Source organism: Dipodomys merriami, unplaced genomic scaffold (assembly GCF_024711535.1).
Source record: "Dipodomys merriami isolate MVZ:Mamm:240054 unplaced genomic scaffold, mDipMer1.0.p SCAF_13, whole genome shotgun sequence".
Taxonomy (NCBI): domain Eukaryota; kingdom Metazoa; phylum Chordata; class Mammalia; order Rodentia; family Heteromyidae; genus Dipodomys; species Dipodomys merriami.
Window position 1 is genome coordinate 3,025,941 of NW_027202604.1, and position 23,810 is coordinate 3,049,750.

General features: G+C 39.7%; 1 protein-coding gene across 2 annotated transcripts in view; it reads right to left on the bottom strand.

The window, feature by feature from the left end:
* Positions 1 to 23,810, bottom strand: part of Cacna2d3 (calcium voltage-gated channel auxiliary subunit alpha2delta 3) — a 940,778-nt gene that overhangs the window by 310,886 nt on the left and 606,082 nt on the right. For both annotated transcript variants that reach the window (XM_070018501.1, XM_070018499.1), the window contains exon 13: positions 5,025 to 5,158. In XM_070018501.1, the coding sequence (XP_069874602.1) occupies positions 5,025 to 5,158 (134 nt within the window). The remainder of the gene's footprint in view (positions 1 to 5,024; positions 5,159 to 23,810) is intronic.

The window sequence follows — 23,810 nt, forward strand, 5'->3', positions numbered from 1 at the left end:
TGGCATTATATACTTCAAAGAACTCTGAAAAAGGCAAGGTAAGCCCTCTCTCAGATTGCCATACCATGTTCACTCAATGATAATCTATTTACATTATTTAATTTAAATCAACTGAAGATAATTATAGCACAATATATTTATTAACTTCATTCAAAGCTTGAGACGTTACAGGCACTTCTTCTGAAATTGCATGTCCAATGATTTTGTAGTGGAAAAGCTTGTGTACCTGTGGGCTCTCTCTCTCTCTCTCTCTCTCTCTCTCTCTCTCTCTCTCTCTCTCTCTAATTGCCCCATACATAAATTCTTTCTGTGTATATAATTAGTCTAATATAATAATTGTTTTAAATAATTAACATTATTTCTAGCAAGACATTTAATTAATACAAAGCTTTATCCTCTTCACAAACAGAAACACAGGTTCACAAACTTGTGTCAGCTTGTGTCTCTCCAATAAGAATACTCCATATGTGTGGTAAGTCCTTCCCCACTTGCTTCTCCACAGCACTGCTAGTTTTGATGTCCTGCTCCAGATGTTACGGAGAAGCTCTCATTATAGAGAACACGAGATGATGTATATAACCTCCCTCTGTATACTCTTTTTGCCCTCACAACCAACTAAAACATACTTTTCAGAAGCACTTTGAGCCAATAAAAATATACTTCTTATCATCAAACATCCTCCCTAAATTTATAATTCATTTATGACATTACTAAGCTACTTTTAAGGTATACTAAGCTAAATTGGCCCATTTTCTACCTCTGTTATTTCCCTCTACACTTCTCACTTAGAATGACATCATACGCTTCACTTTCCACTCTTTACATCTTTTAGTTACCCTATCTATCTGAGGTTTGTTTATTCTTTATCAGTAATTATATGTGGATTTTGTTTTATTTACCAGCTTGTATTCCATTATTGTCATTCTTTATTTTCAAGTTCTAATTGCCACAGACTTGATCACTGAGATACTAATGCTGAGTCTTGGTGTTCCTTTGACATGGCCACATGATTCTTTTTATAGTACTTCCTTAATTTATCATATTTTGTCAATATTCCAGGCATTTTTGGGAGAGTGGATATTTTAACCTATTCCAGTCTTGGAATCAATGGTTTCTTTAATCCTAGCTCCTTTCATAGGGCCATTGCTTCTGACCTCTTTTAATGTACATATTTGGAATTTCATTCTGATGCCTTTGATCTATTCTAATCCCACAGAGCATTCAGAACTGCTTTATCCATATTATTACAAATTAGGCCAAATAAAATTTAAATTTATTTGATGCTGTTTATTCTCCATAGATTGAGGGGTACATAGTACAAGTATTGTGTTCAAAATTTAATACTAAACCAAAGATTAATTCAAAATTTTAGTTTTTTTTTTTACTTTCTGAGGAACTTTGTTATTTAATTGAAATGTAGTTGAATTTGTTTGGTCCTATTTGGATTTATTTTTAGATTTTCCCCCATTCTTATTGTTCTAATTTAATGTTTGAATACATAGAACACATACTTTCAAAAGTCAAAACTATACAAAAAATGCATACTCAGACACTTGTAGCATCCATTCTCTTCTCTATTCCCTCCTACTTCTTGTAGACAACCAATTCCATTGGTTCCTAACTTATTCTGTTCTTATTCCTTTCTGTAAAAATAGCAATACCTACTCCTTATTTATTCTTTTCCACACAAAAGGCACCCTGTTAATATTTATGCAGTTTGCTCATTTTACTAAGCATATCCTAGAAATCATTCCTGTAAGGTCCACTCTGGGAAGGTGGGCAGACTCCTCCCTCCTCACGGCTAAGTCTCCACCCAGTATCTGTGTTACCTAGGCAACTGGCACACCTGGAGGAGGTCACATTGGCATCCACTGAGGTCACATCTGGAACTGATGAGGCCACACCCTTACCCCACCTGGTCACATCTCCTCTTACTAGGTCCCACCTCACTTTACCTGGCCAAAACTTCTACCCCCCCCCCAATACCCTAGATAAGGCATAGCCCAGGGTCCCAGGGTCAGATGCTCTCTTTTCCAGCCACATGGAGTGCCAATTTGGCCTAGGACCAGCCAGTTGGCTGAATAAACCTATCCTTTGCCTGAATACCACACAAGATCTTCTCCTTACCGGGCAGCCTCTTTAATTACCTAACAATTCCATGTCAATTAATAGAGACCATTCTCATTCTGGATGCTCACTTTGATTCACTTAGGTGTACATTCCAGACACCAATCAATCTTTTATGTTTGGGCACCTATATCACCTACAGTCTTTTGAAATTATAATATTGCTGGGCCCTGGTGGTTCATGCCTCAGCAGGCTGGGATCTGAAGACTGAGGTTTGAAGCTAGCTGGAACAGAAAAGTCTATGAGACATTTTATCTCCAATTAACCAGCAAAAGCTAATGATGTAGGTGTGGTAAAGTAGCATAACAGTCTTGAGTGAAAATGCCAAGTGAAAGCTGGCACATATGCAAAAAAAAGACAGAGAAAAATAGAGAGGAAGGAAGGATTTATAAGTATTTCTGCAATGAATAAATTGTGCAATTGTATTTTTGTATTGTTGTAACTACATCTTTTTCAGTTCTTGAGGGAATTGACACCATTTGTTCTCAACTATATTTCAAGTATCTAAAGAAGAAATAATCAAGTAATTTTTAGAGAAGGGGGGTGAGGAGGAGAGGGGGAGAATTAACTCTCAAAAATTCCAAATAGGATTGCTGGGGCAAAGGGTAAATGCAAATATCCTTTCCCCCTAGAGATAACTCCACTCTGCATTCTTCAGCTCCAGCAGAGCCTCCCTTTCCCACAGCTTTACCAAAACAGTACATGGTTAAGCTTTTAATTTCCACCACAGTGAGGAAGGCCAATGCCTTCTTATTCTAATTTGCATTTTTCTCTATATGAGTGAAGCTGTATTTTTTTCATATGTTCAAAAGAGCTGTATTTTTTCATATGCTCAAAAGACATTTTTGCTATATTGTGAATTGTCTGTTCATATGTTTTAATTGCTTTTTTCTATAAAAATTTGAAAGTTTCTCCTCAATCTTAAAACGTTTTTGATATATTAGGAGTACTTCAATGTACTATATGTTGCAAATATTTTTTTCCCTTTTGACTTTGCTTATGGTGTTTTGTGTTTGTGTTTGCTTTATGTAGGTTTTGTGATTTGTTCTTATTTTCATTAAAACTAAGCTTTCTCTTTTCTGGCTCTGGATGTTCAAGTTAGAAAGCCTTTTCAAGCCTTAGATAAACTTACCCATTTTTTTTTTAGTGCTTGTATTTTATTTTCAGTAGTTTAGATCTCTGATCCACTTAGATTTCTTTCTTGGATATTTTATGAATAGTAGGACTAATTATGTATTTCTCTAATTGGTCACTTATTTTTCACAAGTGCATTTATTGCAAAGCCCATCCAAGCCCCACTGATGTGAGTTATCACTTTCTCATACATTAAATCTCCATATATGTAATTGAGCCTCAGTTTAACACTTTTATTCTACTGACATATTCATCCAAGTTCTAGTATAATGCTTGTAGCCTGTTCATTCTTTATATTCTTTATATTGATGAAATAAGAACATGACTTTTCAAACTTACTATTTGTGGTTTGTACACCAAACCATTGAATAGTTAATTCAGCATAGCCAGCAATATTCTACTCTTAATTGTTTTTCTGCCTCAATGAACCACACATTAGAAGAGGAGATGGGGCTGCCTGTGATATTGTACACCTATAGCTCCACCTATGTGGGAGGTGGAGGAAAGAGAATTGAGGTCTGAGTTCAGCCTACTCAAAAGCACAAGGCCCTATCTGAGAAAAGCACAAAGGGCTGGCAGGCAGGGCTCAAGTTGTAGAAAACTTGCCTAGTTAGCTACTGCAAGACCATGGGTTCGTTCACTACCACAGGAAAGAGAGGAGAGACAGAGACAGAGACAGAAAGAAGTAGTCAGAAATTGTCATTACTGTTAATACATTAATATAAAACTAACAGAAATGGGATCAGACTCTAAAATCGATACAAGTTTATACCTGCCTGTGTTTTGGTAACTTCTTGGGGGAGTGCATCCCTTCTGGAGCAGGAGACATAGTGCTATTCCTACCAGCAAGCCACTGTGGCCTGGCTTGTTTCAAGATGTCTCCCAGCCTGGGTTCCCATGTTGTTCCACATGTTCCAGCATGTGCCTACAGCTGCCAGAAATGCAGTAGTAACAGGAGAGCCTGGGGAGATGAAAGCTGGCCCTCCACAGCCATCAAGAGCACTCCAGAGCACAGCTGTGTCTGGGTTACAGTGATTAATGTGATGTGAATCCCAACAAAAGTGACAGCAGAGAGTTCCTGAGAGAACATTTATAATCAATAAATGCAACACACTACTCCCAGCAGACTCATTATCACCATGAAAAATCATCCTGAAATTACACAAGAAATGTGGCCATGGAGCCATTACTGGATGATTGGCAAAGCCTCTCCTTTTAGGCTCTTTCAGCATCACAGCCTGGAATCCAGCTTTGAATGGACCCATGACCAGAGTTCATACAACAGTACCTATAGAACCCCCACTCAAGCATGCTGTCACTTATCAATGAGAAGAAGGCACTATTGCAGCCTCTGTGGTGGTTCCAAATTGTTATTACTGCTGAGATGTAGCCACATCTTCAACGGAGACCTAAGAGTCATCACCAGGATTGGACCACCCTGGTGGCCAGGGTTGAATCTAAGAACATGTTTATTATATCACTGAAGGAATATGAATATGTGTGAAAAGAGGGAGGTGTCACAAGAGAAGACACAAGCAAACAAGGAATGTTCTGTGCTCACCAGACACCTTTCAGAAACACACATCATTCTCAGATACTTTTCAGCAACCTGGCTTGACAACTATACATACATATAATCAAGTTATATGAAAACCAAGAGTTATTGAACTCTAATGATGAATGATACAATTGTGTATCTCTAGAAAACCTGCACTGCAGAATTGGAGAAACCCAGCCTTCCCCCAGAGGCCCTGTGGACTCACGGTGCTGTCGATGTATGCTTCGGTCCACACAACGTCATGTTCTTGGTCAATGACTTTGGGCCGGCTGAGAACATGGAGATATTCCATGACATTTTCTTGCACATCCGCCAAAGTGGAGATCTGGGTGAAAAATCCTGTTAAAATCCAGGAGAGAGCTCAGTTTAGTGACATAAAGAAGCCCCTGAAATGAGAACGTGCATATGCCAGGCCACTTTGCCCTTATTTTCTTTTCCAAGTGTTAGATCTCATCCTCACTTCATGGTTAGTATGTATTGTAAGAAAATAGCTAAGCAAAAGAGGTAAAATTTAAAGTATCCAGAAACAACCCATCCCACCCTACCCCCCAGGAAGAAATCAGTTAACTCTTTGGAGAAGAGACTCCTCGTCTTTATAAACACAAATGAGTGCTTTCTCCATGCCAATTGCTAATCTCTTTTTCATATGAGAAAGTTTATTTCCAAGGGAAAAATTATAAGCCATACAAACAAAGGGCAATCTCATTTTTATACTGTTAACAGTAGTAATTATGACTGATGTGTGAGTGTTTACTAAGTGCCACAACACTTGCTAAATCCTTGATAAGCTTGTCTCATTTACTACAACATAACATGAGGTGTGTGTGTGTGGGGGGGGGTGTTGTATGTCAAAGACATGGGAAGGCAGCCGGAGAACACATACTCTGAGATCCAGATATTCCCTGGCCTCTAGTGGCAAATAGAGAAAGAAAACCTAGGGTATGAGTCTCTTCTGTACCTTAAAAAAATTATTATCTTTAAGTAGTTGTACAATGGAGTTGCCATTTAACAAAGTAGTTTATGAATACAATGAACCTCGATTAATGTCCCCTTTTCAACATTCTTGCCCAATCCGCCCCTTCCCTCAATTTTCTTAATTTTGTAGGCTGTATACTGAATTCTTGACTGCATTCACCAAACCTTCTCCTCTTCATTCATCCAACCTTCACCCTGTGACCCCACTCCACCCCCTTTTTTTTTGTTGAACTTTTACTTTAGCCCAGATGCCCCTCAGTGGACAAAGGGGTCAAGAAAATGGAATTTTACTCATCCATTAGAAACACGATATTGTATAATATGGAAAGAAATGGGAATATTGGGAAAAGCATGTTAAAGAAATAGTTGAGGTGAGAGAAACAAAAAATGCATGGTTTCCCTTATATGTGGAAATTAGAATTACCTTATGAGCTTATAAGTAAATATGTTGGGTGGTATACAAGTATATATGAATGCATTAACTGAAATATGAGACATTCAAGGGAGAACTCAAATAGTGTAAATTCTTCTGCACCTTTTGTTTCTTGTCCCCCCGACACTTCTCCCAGAATTTTTTGAGGCAGAAATTCCAGCTCACCCCTGCATGGAACTATCAGAATTGTCTTTTGCACATGCTGGGTAGACGTGTTTTTTCAGTAATAGTAGAAGTTCTCAGCACACTACTGTCCCACAGAGGAGGATGTCAGTTTGATCTTAAAGTCAGGGCAATGCTGTATTGTTTAATGTGGAGCCTATGGGCTTTGTTGTAGGTTAGAAGATGTAGAAAGGAAAGGGGACTGAGATTAGGTCTGGCTCCCCAGGAGGGAGGCCTGCATTCAAGCTTTTATTTAAGCTCTCTCAGTGTCCAATATAGGAGGATCAGCGGGTAAAAAGATTAATAAGGCCATGCAAGAAGGGCCAGAAAGATGGGAGTGAACAGCCACCAAACAGCACAATCAACAACATTAAGTTAGAGAACACTACAAGATAACCTAAACTAAAAACACAAACACAATATACATGGATACCCTGAGCCAGGTGTTGCTGAGAGCTACAAGATGAGCACAGTTGGGTAGCAGAGGAGTTATCAAGAAACTTGTTTGGAAAAGTAGGCTGTATACAGACAGGACCAAGGTGAGAGAGAATTAGGCCCCTTCTAGGAAATGTACGCAGCTCACAATGGTTAGTGTAAAGGCAGAAACAGAGGACAAGCATGTCAGGGTGTGGGTAAGAGCTGAGATTTTATCCAAAAGGCAAGATTGTGGGAGGACTTAAGCAGGGAGACACTAGATGGACACAGTTTAACATTTTCTATATCAATCAAGACCATAAGTTTCTATTTGTTCCTGTGCACGCACATGTGCGCACACGTGCGCGCGCACGCACACACACACACACACACACACACACACACACACACACAAATTCAAGAGGGCATGTGTACCTCTGAAGTCAATTCTGTCACAATACCATACATCATTTATAGAATAAAATCCTTGTGTCTAAACTAAGGTTTAGGGTATGGAAATACCAGCCCTTTGTCCATGAAGGGTCGAGACCCTCCCATAGCATTTCTAAACAAAGGCCAGCTGGTTTGAATTTGGTGTGCCATCCCCAAAACAGGTTGGGGCCATGTGGCTTCTGGGCTCCTGATGACAGCTCTGCATAGTGCTAATTAGCATGCATTATCGCTCTTGCCTGTCCCATTCCCAGGCCAGGGCCAGAGCCAGGCCCATTCCAGGGAACTGTGCCCCCAAGCAAGAGTGCCTATTCTAGTTAAGAGACTGGGGGTAGAACCTATGAGTAGCTACCTTGGCTGTCTGGCTCCACAGTTAGGGCTCTCTCTCAGTGATCTCACTCAGTGTTCCTAGGCAGTCTCTCTTAGAAGCATGATGAAATTTTAGGGGAGACAGACAAACATACCATGACCATGAGCATTATCTTCCATGCATGGTGGCTACAATTAATGTTTGAATAAGAAAATGTTTCTGTTACCAAAAGTTTAGTCCTGGAGTCAATTTACAAATAAGAACACAGTTTCAAGGAAAAGGAAAATTGGGAGTTTTTAACATTAATTTGCCAGGTGAATGAGGGGACAATGAAATCCAGTCTCAAAGCCTGCCATCATACTCCTGAAAGAAAACATCTGGTTTTTAAGAGAATGCTCAGAACTTGAACTCTGGGGAATGTGACAAAGGGATGCCAAGACTAGATGGGCGCCTTGGTACTTTATTTTTACTGATACCTCATCTCTAAAGTTGTATGTCTTGAGAGAGGCTTATTCATTCCTGTGGTCAAAGAGAGATGAAATGTATAAGACTGCTTGGTTTGGTGCAGAGTCTTAATCTTCAGCTTCCTGGCATGGATAGAGAAAGTAGAAAATACTAGTTGGATCTTGTATAAGCAGCACAGCAAACTGGCTACAAATGAATTTTTTGTAGTCTCCATTATATTTTCCCTCTTCTTTAGTAGGTAAACCCTGGGTTCTAAGAGGAGGGTTATGGCATAAGTGACAAGCTGAGTGTGGCATTACCATGTTGAGAAAAGGAGGAGATTGTCTGATAGCTATCAGTGCAGGAGTATCGCTGAGCATCGCTGATCACTGGGACACGGAGCCAAGTGTGCTGCAAAGCCAGAATTTCCAAAAAGCTTTTCCTTGATTGTCTCTATTTTTACATCTAATCCTTAAAGCCAAAAAAAAAATCTCTGATTTACGTTTTCCAAAGCAGGGCCAAGTGAAGAAAGGGGATGAATATAAGAAAGAGGATGGAAAGACAGGATATTACCATAGAGAGGAAATCAGGAAGACAAACAATCACATATTTGGAAGCTGACTGAGCTGAGAAATTATCCTCATTTGGCCTTGTGTGTCAAAGTTATAGTCCTAACAGTTACAAAATATACCTAACTCCCCAAAGCTACAGACCCCAACCTAGTAGTTTAGGTGATGCCTCTGTTGGTAAAGCCAATAGGAATCTCACACTGAACTCTCCCAAAGCCAACTCTTGACTTCCTCAGACCCATTTCTCTCCATTACCCGTCTACACCTTGGCAACAGTATCACTGCCCAGTTAGGTCCCAAGCATAAGAATAATCCCAGGTGCCCATCATTGTTTATCCTGCTCCAAGTCGAACTCACCATCAACCCTCACTTCCCTCTCTCTCAAATGCTTTCCTTTACTCCAAGATTTGTCACATGTCAGTCAGAGGACAGCTGCCTACAAATCTCACAGCGGAGAGGGAAGTATAATGTAAATCATTCTTCTTTGGTGAAAATCCTATAACTCAATCCTATGTCGAGTTAGAATAAAATCCAGTTGTCTATACTGACTGACCTCCAAAAACCTCCTCCCACCCCCCGACTGGCCTCTACCAACCTGTGTGGGCTCCTCCACTCCACCCCTCCCCCGTGCTTCAGCTTGTCAGCCTTCATCGTCCTGTTTGCATGGCTAAGCTATTCCTCCTTTTTAGCCATGGATTTGCTGCACTCTCTTCCCAGAACACTCATATTTAGCTTTCCAAGGATGGCATCTTTTTTCTTTACATCATTGAAGGTTTGATTCAGAGAGACTCTCCCTAACACTCATGACAGAATCCATTCCTGCTTCCATGTCTTTAGAACACTCACCCTCCTGTAAATGGATTCTGACTTGCTTGCCTACTTGTTTGCTAGCACTGTGCTGGCTGGTTGGGGACAGTCATCAGAAAGGGGAACACAGGCGTGCTCCCATTAGTAATGCCTGAAGCTTTCCACTCACTCACCTTGCCTACTACCTTTGGAACACATAAGATGACAGCCAAACTTAAGTGACCATTGTAGAGGGAAGCAAAGAGAAACTCTGAGAGTTAGTGACTTATTCTATCCAGATCCACTGAACCCCTAAACCTTTGTTCTCAACCCCAAGAGTCACTGCCTGTTCTCAGGATGAAAAGGACAGTAGGATCCTCAGAGCTCCTCCTCTAGAGGAAGTTTTAAATGAGTGATTTTTATATTGCAGCTGGAAATGGTGAAGATGGGGAGAGGAAACACATCACTGACTTTGGAGGCTGCTAGCAATGTGCTATAATTGGTAGCCACGGTTTACTCCAAATCCAAGACATAGTTTCAACTTATGCTTCAATATAGAGACCCAGTACACACACATATATAAAAGTAAAAAAACACTGAAATTATAAAAAGTAATATTAATAAGATATGCTGTGAAGCTTATACAAGTTTGATCCTGACCCCTTAAATAAATTTTAAAGCTTTCTTGGGCCTTTTTTTGCTTTTAAGTGTTTTTTATATAAGCTTTAGTTGACAAATGCATGGATTTAGTTAACAAGTGATGACTAATACAAAGTCACTAAAGGCTGGAATTCCTTTGTTTTCACTCTGTATTCTTTGAGCTAGCTTGCCCTTTTCCCCTTTCTCCTCCTCCCTGCACCCCTATTAAATTCTAACTCTAGAATGTTTAATTTTTTCTTTAATGTGCCTTTTTGGACTTCATATATCATGTAAGAGAGCAGGATCAGCAATCATTCAGTAATTACCAAGAAGTAATTGATGCTGAAATTAGCCACCTATTACAAATGGTCTGCTCATTTTTCTACATAACATCAATTTATTTACCTTATTCCATTGAAGAGTTCACTCTGGGTTACCACTACTCAGTATAATAAGCCATATGTAGCCTAGTGTTTTGTATTCCTGAAGTTTTACCACCCTGACTTTGGAATGTCTGGGAGGACATTGTATAAAAGCTGCTTTGGCCTGAGATGCTCATTGACACATTATTCAACACTCCTCTTTGCAATGATATCACATTTGAGGCCTTCCTAATTCTATCTTCAGTGAGTAGATCCTGCTGTCTACCTCATATGGTAAAGTTCTTATTCTATCTTTGGTGTAGTGAGTATAGCTTCCTAAAATCCTTCCAAAGATTATATTCCTCTTCTTAAAACAAGAGAGCTTTTGTTCAGAGGTTAGTATATTGGGACCCTAAGCAGTGAATGACATGCACAGGGGTGGCAAAATCAATGGTGACCCTGTGCTGCTTAAAGTCCCTATGCAAGAACAGTATTCTTAGAAGACCCTCCATCAGAATCACACACAACCACACACACACACAACCACACACACCACCACCACCACCACCACACACAACTGCATATCATGAAAAATCTTGATCATTTGTTGATAAGCAGCTATCTGCTTTTCTGAAGTTCATAAATGAGAATAAGGTCTGTCATGCATGAAAGTTGGAGGGGACATGTTCATGGACCTGAACAGAACCAACCAGAGCATCCTGTGGTCCTAGTATGAGAAAGATTGGAACTCCTGAGTGAAGCCAGTAGAGTAAATGAAGATTTAGGAACAAATCTCTTCCTTTGTAAATACCAATGTGTTTTAATTTATAATTCCATATTAGAAACAAAATTAGAAGAAAAAATGCATTACCTTATGTAACTGCAACCTCCCACCCTCATTCATCACCTTTACAACAAATATTTTTAAAAGAAATGCGTCTAAAGGCATATGATGGAGAACTAGTAGTAAGGAATTGCTCTTGCAAGCTCTGTGGTCATGTCTCCACCACATCCTTCCAAGGCCTCATCCCCTGCTAGGGCCTTAGTGTTCCAGGTTGTCAAGTGTCCAGAACTGAACTATATAGCTCTGCAGGTTGAGATGGTAGCAACTGCAGAACACAAAGGTTGGGGATAAACCCTAGCTTCAGTCTTTCTTATTAGCGTAAACCCTTAGTTAACTACTTTCTTACCCTTAGTTTTCTTTTCCTAGATTATCTCAAATTGCTAAAGTATACAAGAACGCACCTTTCTTCTCTCCAAAACAGGCAGACTTATATCTGGTGAAAAGCTCAGGTTTGGACTTTGGGATACCTGGGCCCAAATCCTAATTCTGACACCTCTGGTTGGTAATGGAGAAGATGGTACTGGTCTTTCAAGGCCTCAGTTTCACCCTCTTTTAAAAAGATGATTATAACATGTTTCATGGAACTTTTATGAGGATCTACATTACTTTAAAGAGATATAGCACAAAATTATTTTGTATGGCTGTCTGGCACTTAGTAAGCAGTCATGTAGCTTCTATTAACAGAAGAGGAAGCAGTATTTCCATCTTCATTGTATCAAATTCTCCTGTTGTAAGGAATTTAAGAAAAAAGCTACAAAGGTATCTCAACAATTGCTATGGAGACCTTCTTCCATTTGTCCTAAAATAGACACCTTTCTGCAATGTTGTTCAAACAGTTGTTCAAACTGTGTGTGCTAGGCAAGCCCTCTATCTCGGAGTTATATCTCCATCCCTTGAATTTCTAAGCCAAAGTCTTTCTATATAGCCCAGACTGGCCTGGAATTGGCAATCTTCATGCCTCCACCTCTCAAGTGTCATGATTACAGATGTCACAGCTAGCTTTAACAAAATATTTTGACTGCCATGTTTCTTCAACCACTAACTGAAACCATTCTGCTTATATAAATCTGAAGCTATTTGCACCGGAGGGGGTGCACTTGAAAAGGTATACTGAAATAAGAATTTTCTGTTGGAAAACTCAAAGAGCTAGATACCCATAGAGGGTTAGGCCATCAGTTCTCTTTCAAATAATGGGTGAATAACCTTTAATGTCCTGAAAAGGGATAAGTGAAGTAGACAACCAAGAGAGACACATGAGATATTTCCATTGGACCTAATAATGATGACTGATTGGATAAGAATCAGTCTTTATTTGCACAGCTGGAAAACACTCCATTAACTATGACTCTTAAATGAGAATCAGCCACTCTTATTTAAAATCTTGGCACACTGAATATTAGAGAAGGTCATCTTGACTTTTCAGGATACCTGGGCGCGTCGGTCCCTCTTTTCTGTTTTCCCAGTTTATTTGTTTATGCGATGTTGTGAATACAGTCTTTCACATTCTACCTGCCATTCTATAGTGGCAAGGATTGTTTGATATATTTAAAACATGTGTTTTGCCTCATTTGAACTGGTTTCCTCATGAGAGAACCTATTCATGCACAGACTGAAACAAACCAATAAGCTCCAGGCCTCTGTGGATCTTACTAGTAGACTGAAGAAAGAAGAGATCTACTGGGAACTGGCGTGGCACCTGTGGCTCACATCTGTAATCATCACTTCTAAGGCAGGAGGCTGAAATCTGAGGATAAAGGATCAAAGCCAACCGGGGCTGGAAAGTCTGTGAGAATCTTATCTCAAATTAATGAGCAAAAAGCTAGGATTAAAGCTGCGTTTCAAGTAATAGAGTGTTTGCCTTGAGCAAGAGAACTCAGGAACAGCACCCTGGCCCTGAATTCAAGCCCTGTGACTGGCATCAAAAAAAAAAAAAAAGAAAGGAACTTGTTTCCTTCCATGGCCACTAGACATGCAAGAGAGATACTGTGGGACCCCTGACCATTGACCATGGATGGCATGATGGCCTTTAAATTCTTGAGCCTTCCTAGGTCATTCTGTGATCATGCTGCTGAATCAGTTAACATGCTTTTTCTTGGCATCTCCATGCAACTGCTCTGGTCCCAGAATGCTGATGGTTCATTTCAGTGAAGAAGTTCTCTGAGTCAGAGTGAAAATATGTAAGAGGGTGGGGTTTGGGACCTCATGTCACTTGAGATGAAAAATGTTATGCTGCCTCTATTCTATACACAATGATTTGATTAATGACCATAGAAGGATACTTGCTCACCGATGTTACGTGGATAGAAACCCCATGACTGACGCAATATGAAGCCAGTGTTTACATGGGCACAGATGAGTGGAACCTAACATTTTGATGGAAAGTGCTACTTTGAAGAGAAGCAAACAATGACATTTATTTCCCAAGCCTTTCAGAAGAAAAGCAGACTCAGGAAGAAGAACCTATTGGGAGAGACTGAATGTGGTAGGGAAGGAAATAACTGGATTTGGACAGGAAGAAGAGCCACACTGTGGAATCCAGAGCCCATCCAGCTGGGCAGCTACTATTACCTTCGTCGATTTTCCAAGTCATTATACTCAGAAATTAGAAATCTTAAAGGTTATAATCTATAGCCAGGCCCTGAGTTGAATAAATTGTCTTCAAAAGGATGCTTCAAAGAGTCTTATAAACAATGACTAAAACTAAATTATGGTGCAGTATTAGTTGATTAAGACAAGACTTCAATTTGAGTAATTTTCATCAGCTGGTAAAAACAACAACCCATGACTAAATGCACACTAGCTGATGGGAAGAACACCAGTCTGGTGTAACTGGAATAACAACAATTTTTTTTAATTTTAAAAGTGGAAATGCACTTTTTTTTCCAAGACCACAGAATAAAGAAAAAAATGGGAAAGTGCAGCTCACTCAAATTTTCAAATGCCAGCAAAGTTCCAAATTCTAAGCAGGGCCTAAAAAGCAGAGGAAATCTGGGATCTAATTCAGTCTCCCTTACCCATGTCTATGTTCCTACTACATTATTCCCTGAAATGAAGCCAAACACTTTACCCTGAGATGAGCAGAATTACTGATCCCTTCTCATGAGGTAAACCAGCCAATAAAGTAAAACAAGTGTAGAATGTGTTATTTTAGAGATTCAAAGAAATGTTAAAGACCTCCATGCAGCTCTTCATCTTTGAGATGAAGAAATTAAGTCTTGCTTAAAAGGGTTTTCTAAAAACAATGACAAAAAGGGAAAAACATACAAAAAGAATTATAAAAAGTAAAATAAAACACCTCTTGTTTCCATTTCTCAGAGTTCATTTTGAAAACACCATTTTATATGATCATTTGCACATAGCTACTGAGCCCTTATGACCCTCTCCTAAAAGTATTCTCCTTTGGGTTCATTGTGTGAATGTTTAATTTATCATGCCCAAGTGCAATTTTTTGTCTTTTACTATCCATTGGATTTACTGTACTTTTGTCTTGTATGTAAGTTTATCTGATTTGGGGAGGGGAAGAGGAAGCGTAGAAATGGTGGGACAAAGAGTGAACTAATTAGCAGTGACACACACCAGACACTATGTTGAAAATGAACTATAAAATTTGGTGGTAAAGGAGGGTTTGGAGGTAAAAACCTGGGAGAAAATGAGGGAAGGGGGTGACACTATTCAAAAAGAAATGTACTCAGTACCTGGCCTCTGAACTGTAAGCCCTCTGTACATCACTTTTACAATAACTTTTTAAAAGATTTTTCTAAAAAGAAGAAAATTAGGGACACACATGGTTTTTTTCTTTCTTGCTATTGTTCCTAACATATTTATAAGGTTCCATGTGATTTTTTGTTGTTGCTTTGTATGCCCCTCCCCCATGGAATAACCCCTGTTTTCACTGCATTTGATGTTGGTATAATTTGGGGAGGGGAAGGGAAAAAACAAATTGTTTAAATAGGGATACAGGTGGACCCATTGCAACAATGAGATGTACAAGATGCTATGTTGAAAAACGAACTTTACAATTTAGGCCGGGGCGGGGCACCTTGAGTAGATGGGAGGCCTTGAGGAGATGGGAGGAACGGTATGGTAGGGGAAAAACAAAAGAGGAGGCAACAATGCTGGATAAGAATGTACTCATTACTTTGCTCATGTAACTGTAAACACTTTATACAGTACTTTCACAATAAAAAAAACTTATTTTAAAAAAAGAAAATTAAAGATAAACCTAGGCGAGTTCCGGGAAGATGGCGGAGGAGAAGCTGGAATCTGAACAAGCTCTCGTATAGAAAGCAATTTTAGAGTTCTAGTGAACAGTCCTAAGCCAGAGAATCACACCAAGTGTGCTATCACAGGACAGAGAGTTAGACAAGAGAGGGGAAGCCAAGGAAACACAGCAGCTGCCGCTACGGCGGCAGGGTCGCGGCGGCGACCACCACCGCGGGGTCATACCTGAGACACAGAGAGTCCGGGACGAAGGAGCCAGACACAGCAGACGAGCGGATTCTACTCAACACCAACAAGAACCGACAAGGAGCGGAAAACTTCATCCTGCTGTTTGCAGACCAGAGACGACCCAGGATCCAAGACTCGGCGTGAGTACAAGCCCGACATCCTCACTCCTTCTCAGGAAGCAGAGGAGGGAAGGCTACCCCTCCCCCCCCCAGCACCGGTGATCTCCATCTTGGATACCGACAAAGCTCGGAGGAGCTGCTAGCTCCAGCTCAGGCCTTGGAATAAAACGAGTCATTTAGCAGGTCACAAGAACTTAATGGCGAAGTGACCTGCCAGACTCAGCACCATCCAGGGAAAAGTCACCCAGCTCAGGCGCCAGCCATTGGAGTGCCTTGCCTCACTGGGTAACCAGAGCCAGAGGCTGCCCCTCCCTCTAGCAGCCACCACAATCAATTGAAAAACAGAAACCCTGAGAATGGCTCCAGGCTGGGCACTGTGAGCTTTATCACAAAATAGTCCCAGGGAAAAGCTACTGTTTGTTGAAAGGCCTCAACTCTACCCAGAACCTAGCCCCATCACCACATCCCCCTCTTTTGTGATTCTCAAAGCAGATCACCCTCCCAGAAAACTAACCTGGGAGGGGGATCTCAAAATCTTGGGTAAAGCAGAGCATTTTTCTGCCTCTTCCAACCAACCGACTTAAGAAACCAATCAAGCCACAGGACCTCAAGCTGACCAGAGACTCCAACAAGAGACTGGTTAGAGACAAAAGGGAGATACAGGATTCTTCCCACTCCTCCCCCCCCCCAAAAAAAAATCAAAAGACTTTTTTTTTCTTTTTTTTTTTTCTTCTTCTTCTTTTCTTTTTTTGTTTGTTTTTTGTTTTTTGCTACCTTATATATATTTTTTCCCTTCTAAAATATTTATTAATCTTTAATTTTGGCCTCTTCTGAAAAAATAATTGTTTTCCAGTAACTTTTTTTTTCTCATCTTATAATTTTTATTTTAGGAATATGTGAATGAGCGTTTTCCTTTCTTTTCTTGTCTTCTTTCTCTTTTTCTTTCTTTCTTAATTATCTTTTTGTTTTTTGTCTAGCTCTACTGAACTTCTGATCTTTTCTTCTCCCTTTCCCATCCTTAAAGTTTTTGACATCTCCTCTATGTCCCTCCCCTTCTCGGAACATATTCACATTCCTCTCTAAATAGACGGTCTTTTAACTTCTATAATAACATTAATTTTTACGTTTCTATTTTTTTTCTGGTCTCCCTCTCTCTCTACTTGCATCCTACCCAACCCATTTCCTGCACTGTGATTAGGACATAGTTAACTCTCCCTGTGCCTCCCCACACCAATCTATTCCTATTTTTTACCCACATCTCTCCCTAATCCTAATAATTTCTGGTTTTCCAAATTCTTTTCTGCGGTTCGAAGTACTTTAACATATAGTTGTTTGATGTTGAATAGATGTATCTGTTGAACTAGATTGTATCTGTAGACTATTGACTGTACAAACGCAAACTTTGGTTGATGGTTGCCTTAAGATAGTGTTCTAGCATAAAACTGGTGCAATCTTCATCTCAAATGGGCCGAGTAAGCCGGAAAAACACAAGAAAAATGGCAAATTCGGGTATCTCAATTCCCAATCTTGATAATCAGGGATTAGAACAGATAAAGAATAATCCAGAGGAGAGTTCCCAAATAGCTCTACAAACACTAATAGCAAACATGATAAATGAGAAGTTTGACAATGTACAAAGGACTCTGTATGAGCGTGATAGGGAGAGAGAGAAGGCATCCCAGAAGTTTATACAGGAATGTCATAAGTGTGAGGAAGCTACTCAAAAACTGATACAGGATTTGCGTGAACAACTTGAGAATGCTCAAAGAGAAAGGGAGGAATGGCGTGAGCAGGCAGAGAACACTCAAAGAGAACTGCAGGATTCCCACGAACGGGAAGAAAGAGAACTGCAGGAATCCCACAGAAGGGAAGAAGCTAATCAAAGAATAATTCAGGAATTGAGAGACCAGGTAGAGAATACACAAAGATCACTAAAGGCATTCATGGAATCCATTAACAAAGAGCTGAAGGAAGTCAGGGAGACCACAAAGGGAATGCTGAATGGAACCCAACAGAAGGAATGGGAGTCCAAAGAAACCATAACCAATCAACTAAGTGATTTGAGAACAAACACTGAACACCAAATTAAGGAAGTAAAGAAATTCATACAAGACCTAAAACAGAGCTTCAACAAAGAACTTGAAGCCATCAAAGCTGACCAATTAGAAGGAAAAGAGATAAAAAACAAAGTAGAGAGTCTTGACAGCAGGTTAGACCATGCAGAAGATCGAATCTCAGGGATTGAAGACAGCCTAGATATTATAGAGAAAGAACATACAACCATCCAAGACAAGTCCAAGAAATATGATAGGTCTATCCAACACCTGGAAGACACCATCAGAAGGCCCAATCTAAGGATAATGGGTGTAGAGGAGCACCTAGAAACAGAAGTTAATGGTCTAGGAAATTTGTTTAACAGGATCCTAGCAGAGAACTTCCCAAACATACAAAAAGATAGGCCTATTCAGATACAAGAAGCTTTTAGAACCCCAAATAGACCAGACCAGAATAGGACATCCCACCGTCACATTATAATCCACACAGGATCAACCCAGACCAAGGAAAAGATCCTTAAAGCTGTCAGGGAGAAAAGGGTAATCACCTACAAAAGGAAACCAATTAGAATTACCTCAGATTTCTCAGCAGAGACAATCAAAGCAAGAAGAGCCTGGAATGACGTGTGCCATGCCCTAAAAACAAATAATTATCAACCAAGAATACTGTACCCAGCTAAACTCTCCTTCATAACTGAAGGCCAAATAAAAACCTTCCATAGCAAAGAAAAATTGAAACAATACATCTCCACCAAACCAGCCCTACAAAAGATTCTTAAAGATGTCCTACACATAGAAAACCAACAAGACCGCAACAAAGGCCAAGAAACTGCACCCAAACTGAGAATCCAAGAACCTTAGGAAGAACCCAGTTTTCGCAACCCCCAAGAAGGTGGATAACATGGCAGGAACTCCCAAATACCTCTCAGTCCTATCTCTTAACGTTAATGGACTGAACTCTCCAATTAAGCGACATAGACTGTCTAGTTGGATTAAAAAACAAGACCCTTCTATCTGCTGCCTGCAGGAGTCACATCTTGCCCGTAAAAACAAACACATCTTCAATGTTAAAGGCTGGAACAAAATCTACCAAGCAAACGGCTCTCATAAACAGGCAGGAGTTGCAATCCTAATATCAGATAAAATAGACTTCAAACTAAAATTCGTGAGAAGAGATAAAGAAGGTCGCTACATACTAATTAAAGGATCTCTCCTTCAGGAGGATATTACAATTCTAAATATCTATTCGCCAAACAATGGAGCACCCAAATTTATCAAAGAAACACTACTTTCCCTCAAATCCCATATAGATCCAAAGACATTAATTGTTGGGGATTTTAACACACCACTCTCCCCACTAGACAGATCAACTCGGCAAAAACTCAACAGAGAAACCGCAGATCTAAACAGCTGCATAGATCAACTAGACTTAACAGACATTTACCGAACATTTCACCCAGCAGCATCAGAATACACGTTCTTCTCAGCAGCACATGGAACATTTTCTAAAATAGACCATATTTTAGGACACAAAGCAAACGTGTCTAAATTCAGAAACATTGAAGTTATACCTTGCATTCTCTCTGACCACAAGGGAATAAAATTAGAACTCAACACCAAAAGCCACCAAAGAAAGTGCGGTATCACATGGAGGCTGAACAACACACTGCTGAATCATGAGTGGGTCATGGAAGAGATTAGAAAGGAAATTCAAATGTTCATGCTATTCAACAAAAATGAACACACAAATTACCAGCTCCTCTGGGACACAGCAAAGGCAGTACTCAGAGGCAAGTTTATAGCTCTGAGCTCCTACATCAACAAATTGGAGAGATCGGAAACTAACAATTTAATGACACATCTAAACCTCCTTGAAAAAGAGCAGCAAGATAAACCCCAATCCAGTAGACGGAAAGAAATAATCAAAATTAAATCAGAATTAAATGAATTAGAATCCAAAAAAACTATAGAAAGAATCAACAAAACAAAGAGTTGGTTCTTCGAAAAACTTAACAAAATTGACAGAGCCTTAGCAAATCTAATCAGAAAAAGGAGAGAACACACCCAAATTAATAAACTCAGAGATGAGAATGGAAACATCACCACAGAAACAACCAAGATTGAGAACATTATAAGGGAATACTTCTCAAAACTTTATGCTAATAAGTTTGAGAACTTGACAGAAATGGACCTTTTCCTAGCAAATATTGACATGTCAAAACTAAACCAAGATGAGTTAAACCAGCTTAACAGGCCCATATCAAGCATTGAAATAGAAACAGCAATAAGAGACCTCCCAGCTAAGAAAAGTCCAGGACCAGATGGTTTTACAGCGGAATTTTACAAGGCCTTCAAAGCAGAGCTCACACCAATACTCCTCCAACTCTTCAATGAAATTGAAAGAGAAAGCTCACTACCGAACACATTCTATGAAGCCATCATAACCCTCATCCCAAAACCAGGCAAGGACTCATCAAAGAAAGAGAACTATAGACCCATTTCTTTGATGAACATTGATGCAAAACTTCTCAACAAAATTTTGGCCAATCGACTTCAACAATTCATCCAAAAAATCATACACCATGATCAAACAGGATTCATTTCAGGGATGCAAAGCTGGTTCAATATACGCAAATCAATTAATATTATTCATCACATCAACAGGAGCAAGAATAAGAACCACATGGTTATCTCAATAGATGCAGAAAAAGCATTTGACAAGATCCAACACCCCTTTATGATGAAGGTTCTGGAAAAATTAGGAATCCATGGAACATTCCTCAATACAATAAAGGCTGTATATGACAAACCTACAGCCAGCATTATACTCAATGGTGAAAAACTAAAGCCATTTCCTCTTAACTCAGGAATGAGACAAGGATGCCCACTCTCTCCACTTCTCTTCAATCTAGTATTAGAATGCCTAGCTACAGCAATAAGACAAGATGCAGACATAAAGGGGATCCAAATAGGGAAAGAAGAAATAAAACTCTCCCTCTTTGCAGATGACATGATCTTGTATTTAAAGAATCCCATGGACTCCACTCCCAAATTACTCAAGCTGATTCAAAACTTTGGCAAAGTAGCAGGTTATAAAATTAACCCCCAAAAATCAATGGCTTTTCTATATGCCAACAATGAGAAAAGTGTGGCTGAAATTAGCAAAGCAACTCCATTTGTAATAGCCCCACAAAAAATAAAATACCTAGGAATTAACTTAACCAAAGAAGTGAAGGACCTCTATGGTGAAAACTTTAAAACCTTGAAAAAGGAAATCAACACAGAACTTAAAAAATGGCAAAACCTCCCATGCTCCTGGATTGGCAAGATTAACATCGTGAAAATGGCAATACTTCCCAAGGCTATCTACAAATTCAACGTGATACCTATCAAAATTCCACCCTCATTCTTCAAGGAAATAGAGGAGGCAATCCAAAAATTCATATGGAACAATAAAAACCCCGAATAGCAAAAACGCGCCTCAACGGAAAGAACACTGCTGGAGGAATATCAATACCAAATTTCAAACTCTACTATAAAGCCATAGTAATCAAAACAGCTTGGTATTGGCATAAGAACAGACCTCAGGACCAATGGAATAGAATTGAAAACCCAGAAATGAACCTACAGACCTATAGCCATCTAATCTTCGATAAGGAAGCTAAAACAATAGAATGGAAGAAAGACAGCCTCTTCAGTAAATGGTGCTGGCAAAATTGGTTAACTACATGTAGAAAACTAAAGCTAGATCCTTATATATCACCCTGCACCAGAATCAACTCCAAATGGATCAAAGACCTTGAACTCAAAGCAGACACTCTGAAAACATTACAGGATGGAATAGGAGAAACCTTAGGTCTCCTTGGCTCAGGCCGAAATTTTCTGAATAGAGACCCGGAAGCACAACAAATCAAAGAAAGGTTGGACAAATGGGATTGCATACGGTTGCAGAGCTTCTGCAGGGCAAATGACATAGCTAGCAAGATCAATAGAAAGCCTACCGATTGGGAGAAGATCTTTACTAGCCATACAACGGACAAGGGTCTCATATTTAAAATATTCTTGGAACTCAAAAAATTAAACCACCCAACAACAAATCCTCAAAGAAACAACTGCCCAATAAATAAGTGGGCGAAAGAGAAGCTTCTCTGAAGAAGAAAGAAGGATGGCCAATAGACACATGAAGAAATGTTCAACATCCCTAGCCATAAAAGAAATGCAAATCAAAACAACATTGAGATATCACCTCACTCCAGTTAGAACAGCAAAAATCAAGAACTCTAACAACAACAGATGCTGGAGGGGATGTGGACAGAAAGGAACCTTACTTCATTGTTGGTGGGAATGTAAACTTGTTCAACCACTTTGGAAAGCAGTATGGAGGTTCCTCAAAAGACTTCACATAGATCTCCCCTATGATCCAGCAATCCCACTTTTGGGCATTTACCCAAATGTTTATAAACAAGACCACACTAAAGCTACCAGCACAACTATGTTTATTGCAGCATTATTTACCATAGCTAAGATATGGAACCAACCCAGATGCCCCTCAGTAGATGAATGGATCAAGAAAATGTGGTATATATACACAATGGAATTCTATGCCTCCATCAGAAAGAATGACATTTCCCCATTTGTTAGGAAATGGAAAGGCTTGGAAAAAATTATATTAAGTGAAGTAAGCCAGGCCCAAAGAAGCATAGGTCCCATGGTTTCCCTTATTTGCAATGTCTAGTATAGGTATGAGTCAAGCAGAAAAGGTCAGATAATGTGATGTTAGGAAAATGAGCCCTTAAATATGTATTTTAATGTTTTCGTTTCTTTCATGCATATGTTTCTAACGCATTTATAAGATTATTTCTTTGTTGCTTTGTATGTCCCTCCCCCACAGTGTAACCCCCGCTTTCACTATATTTGATGTCAATATGACATGTGGAGGAGATGGGGGCAAACAAGTCGTTTAAGGATTCAGGTGGACCTGTTGCAACAATGAGAAGTACAAAATGTCATGTCAAAACCAGCTTTACAATGTCGGTGGGGGGGGGAGGGGGGTATAATTGGGTGGGGGGAGGGGGGAGGCTGGGAAGGGAGGTGAAGGGTAAACAAAGGAGGAGGCTGCAATGCTTGGTAAGAAATGTATGCATTATCCTGCCGATGTAATTGTAGCCCCTCTGTACAGTATGTTCTCAAATAAAATAAAATAATATTAAAAAAAAAAGATAAACCTAGGCAAAGAGAAAAATAGCTTCATTTACTCATATCTGCTCAGAAGGCTGAGGTCAGAACTGAGGTTCCAAGTCAGCCTGAACAAAAATGTTACAAGACCTTCATCTCAACAGAAAGAGCTGGGTTCAGTGGTGCACACCTGTTATTCCAGCTATAAGCCTAAATAAAAGGACTATGATCCAAGCTAAATGTGAGCCCCTATCTCAAATATTACCAAAGTAAAAAGGGTTAGAAATATGATTCAAATAGTCCCACGAGTGCAAGGCCCTGAGTTTAAACCTTATTACTTTCTAGATAGCAAGGAAGGGAGACAGGAGAGAGGGAAGAAAATAACAACAACATAAAAAGGAATGTTATGGATAAATAAAGAAAAACCAAGAATAAGCCAGGTGCCAGTGGCTCATGCCTGTAATCATAGCTATTTAGGAGGCTGAGATCTGAGGACCAGTTTGAAGCCAGCCTGAGTAGAAAAATCTGTGACACTCTTATATCCTCTTAGCCACAAAAAGCCAGAAGTAGAGCTATGGCTCAGGTGATTGAGAACTAGCCTTCTGAAAAAAGCTCAGAGACAGTTCTAAAGCCTAGGGTTTAAACCTTAGGACAAGCCAAAAAAAAAGGAAAAGAAAGGAAGAAAGGAAGAAGGAAGGAAGGAAGGAAGGAAGGAAGGAAGGAAAGAAGTATGGAAGAAAGGAAGGAAGGAAGGAGAGAAAGAAAGGAAGGAAGGAAGGAGAGAAAGAAAGGAAGGAAGGAAGGAG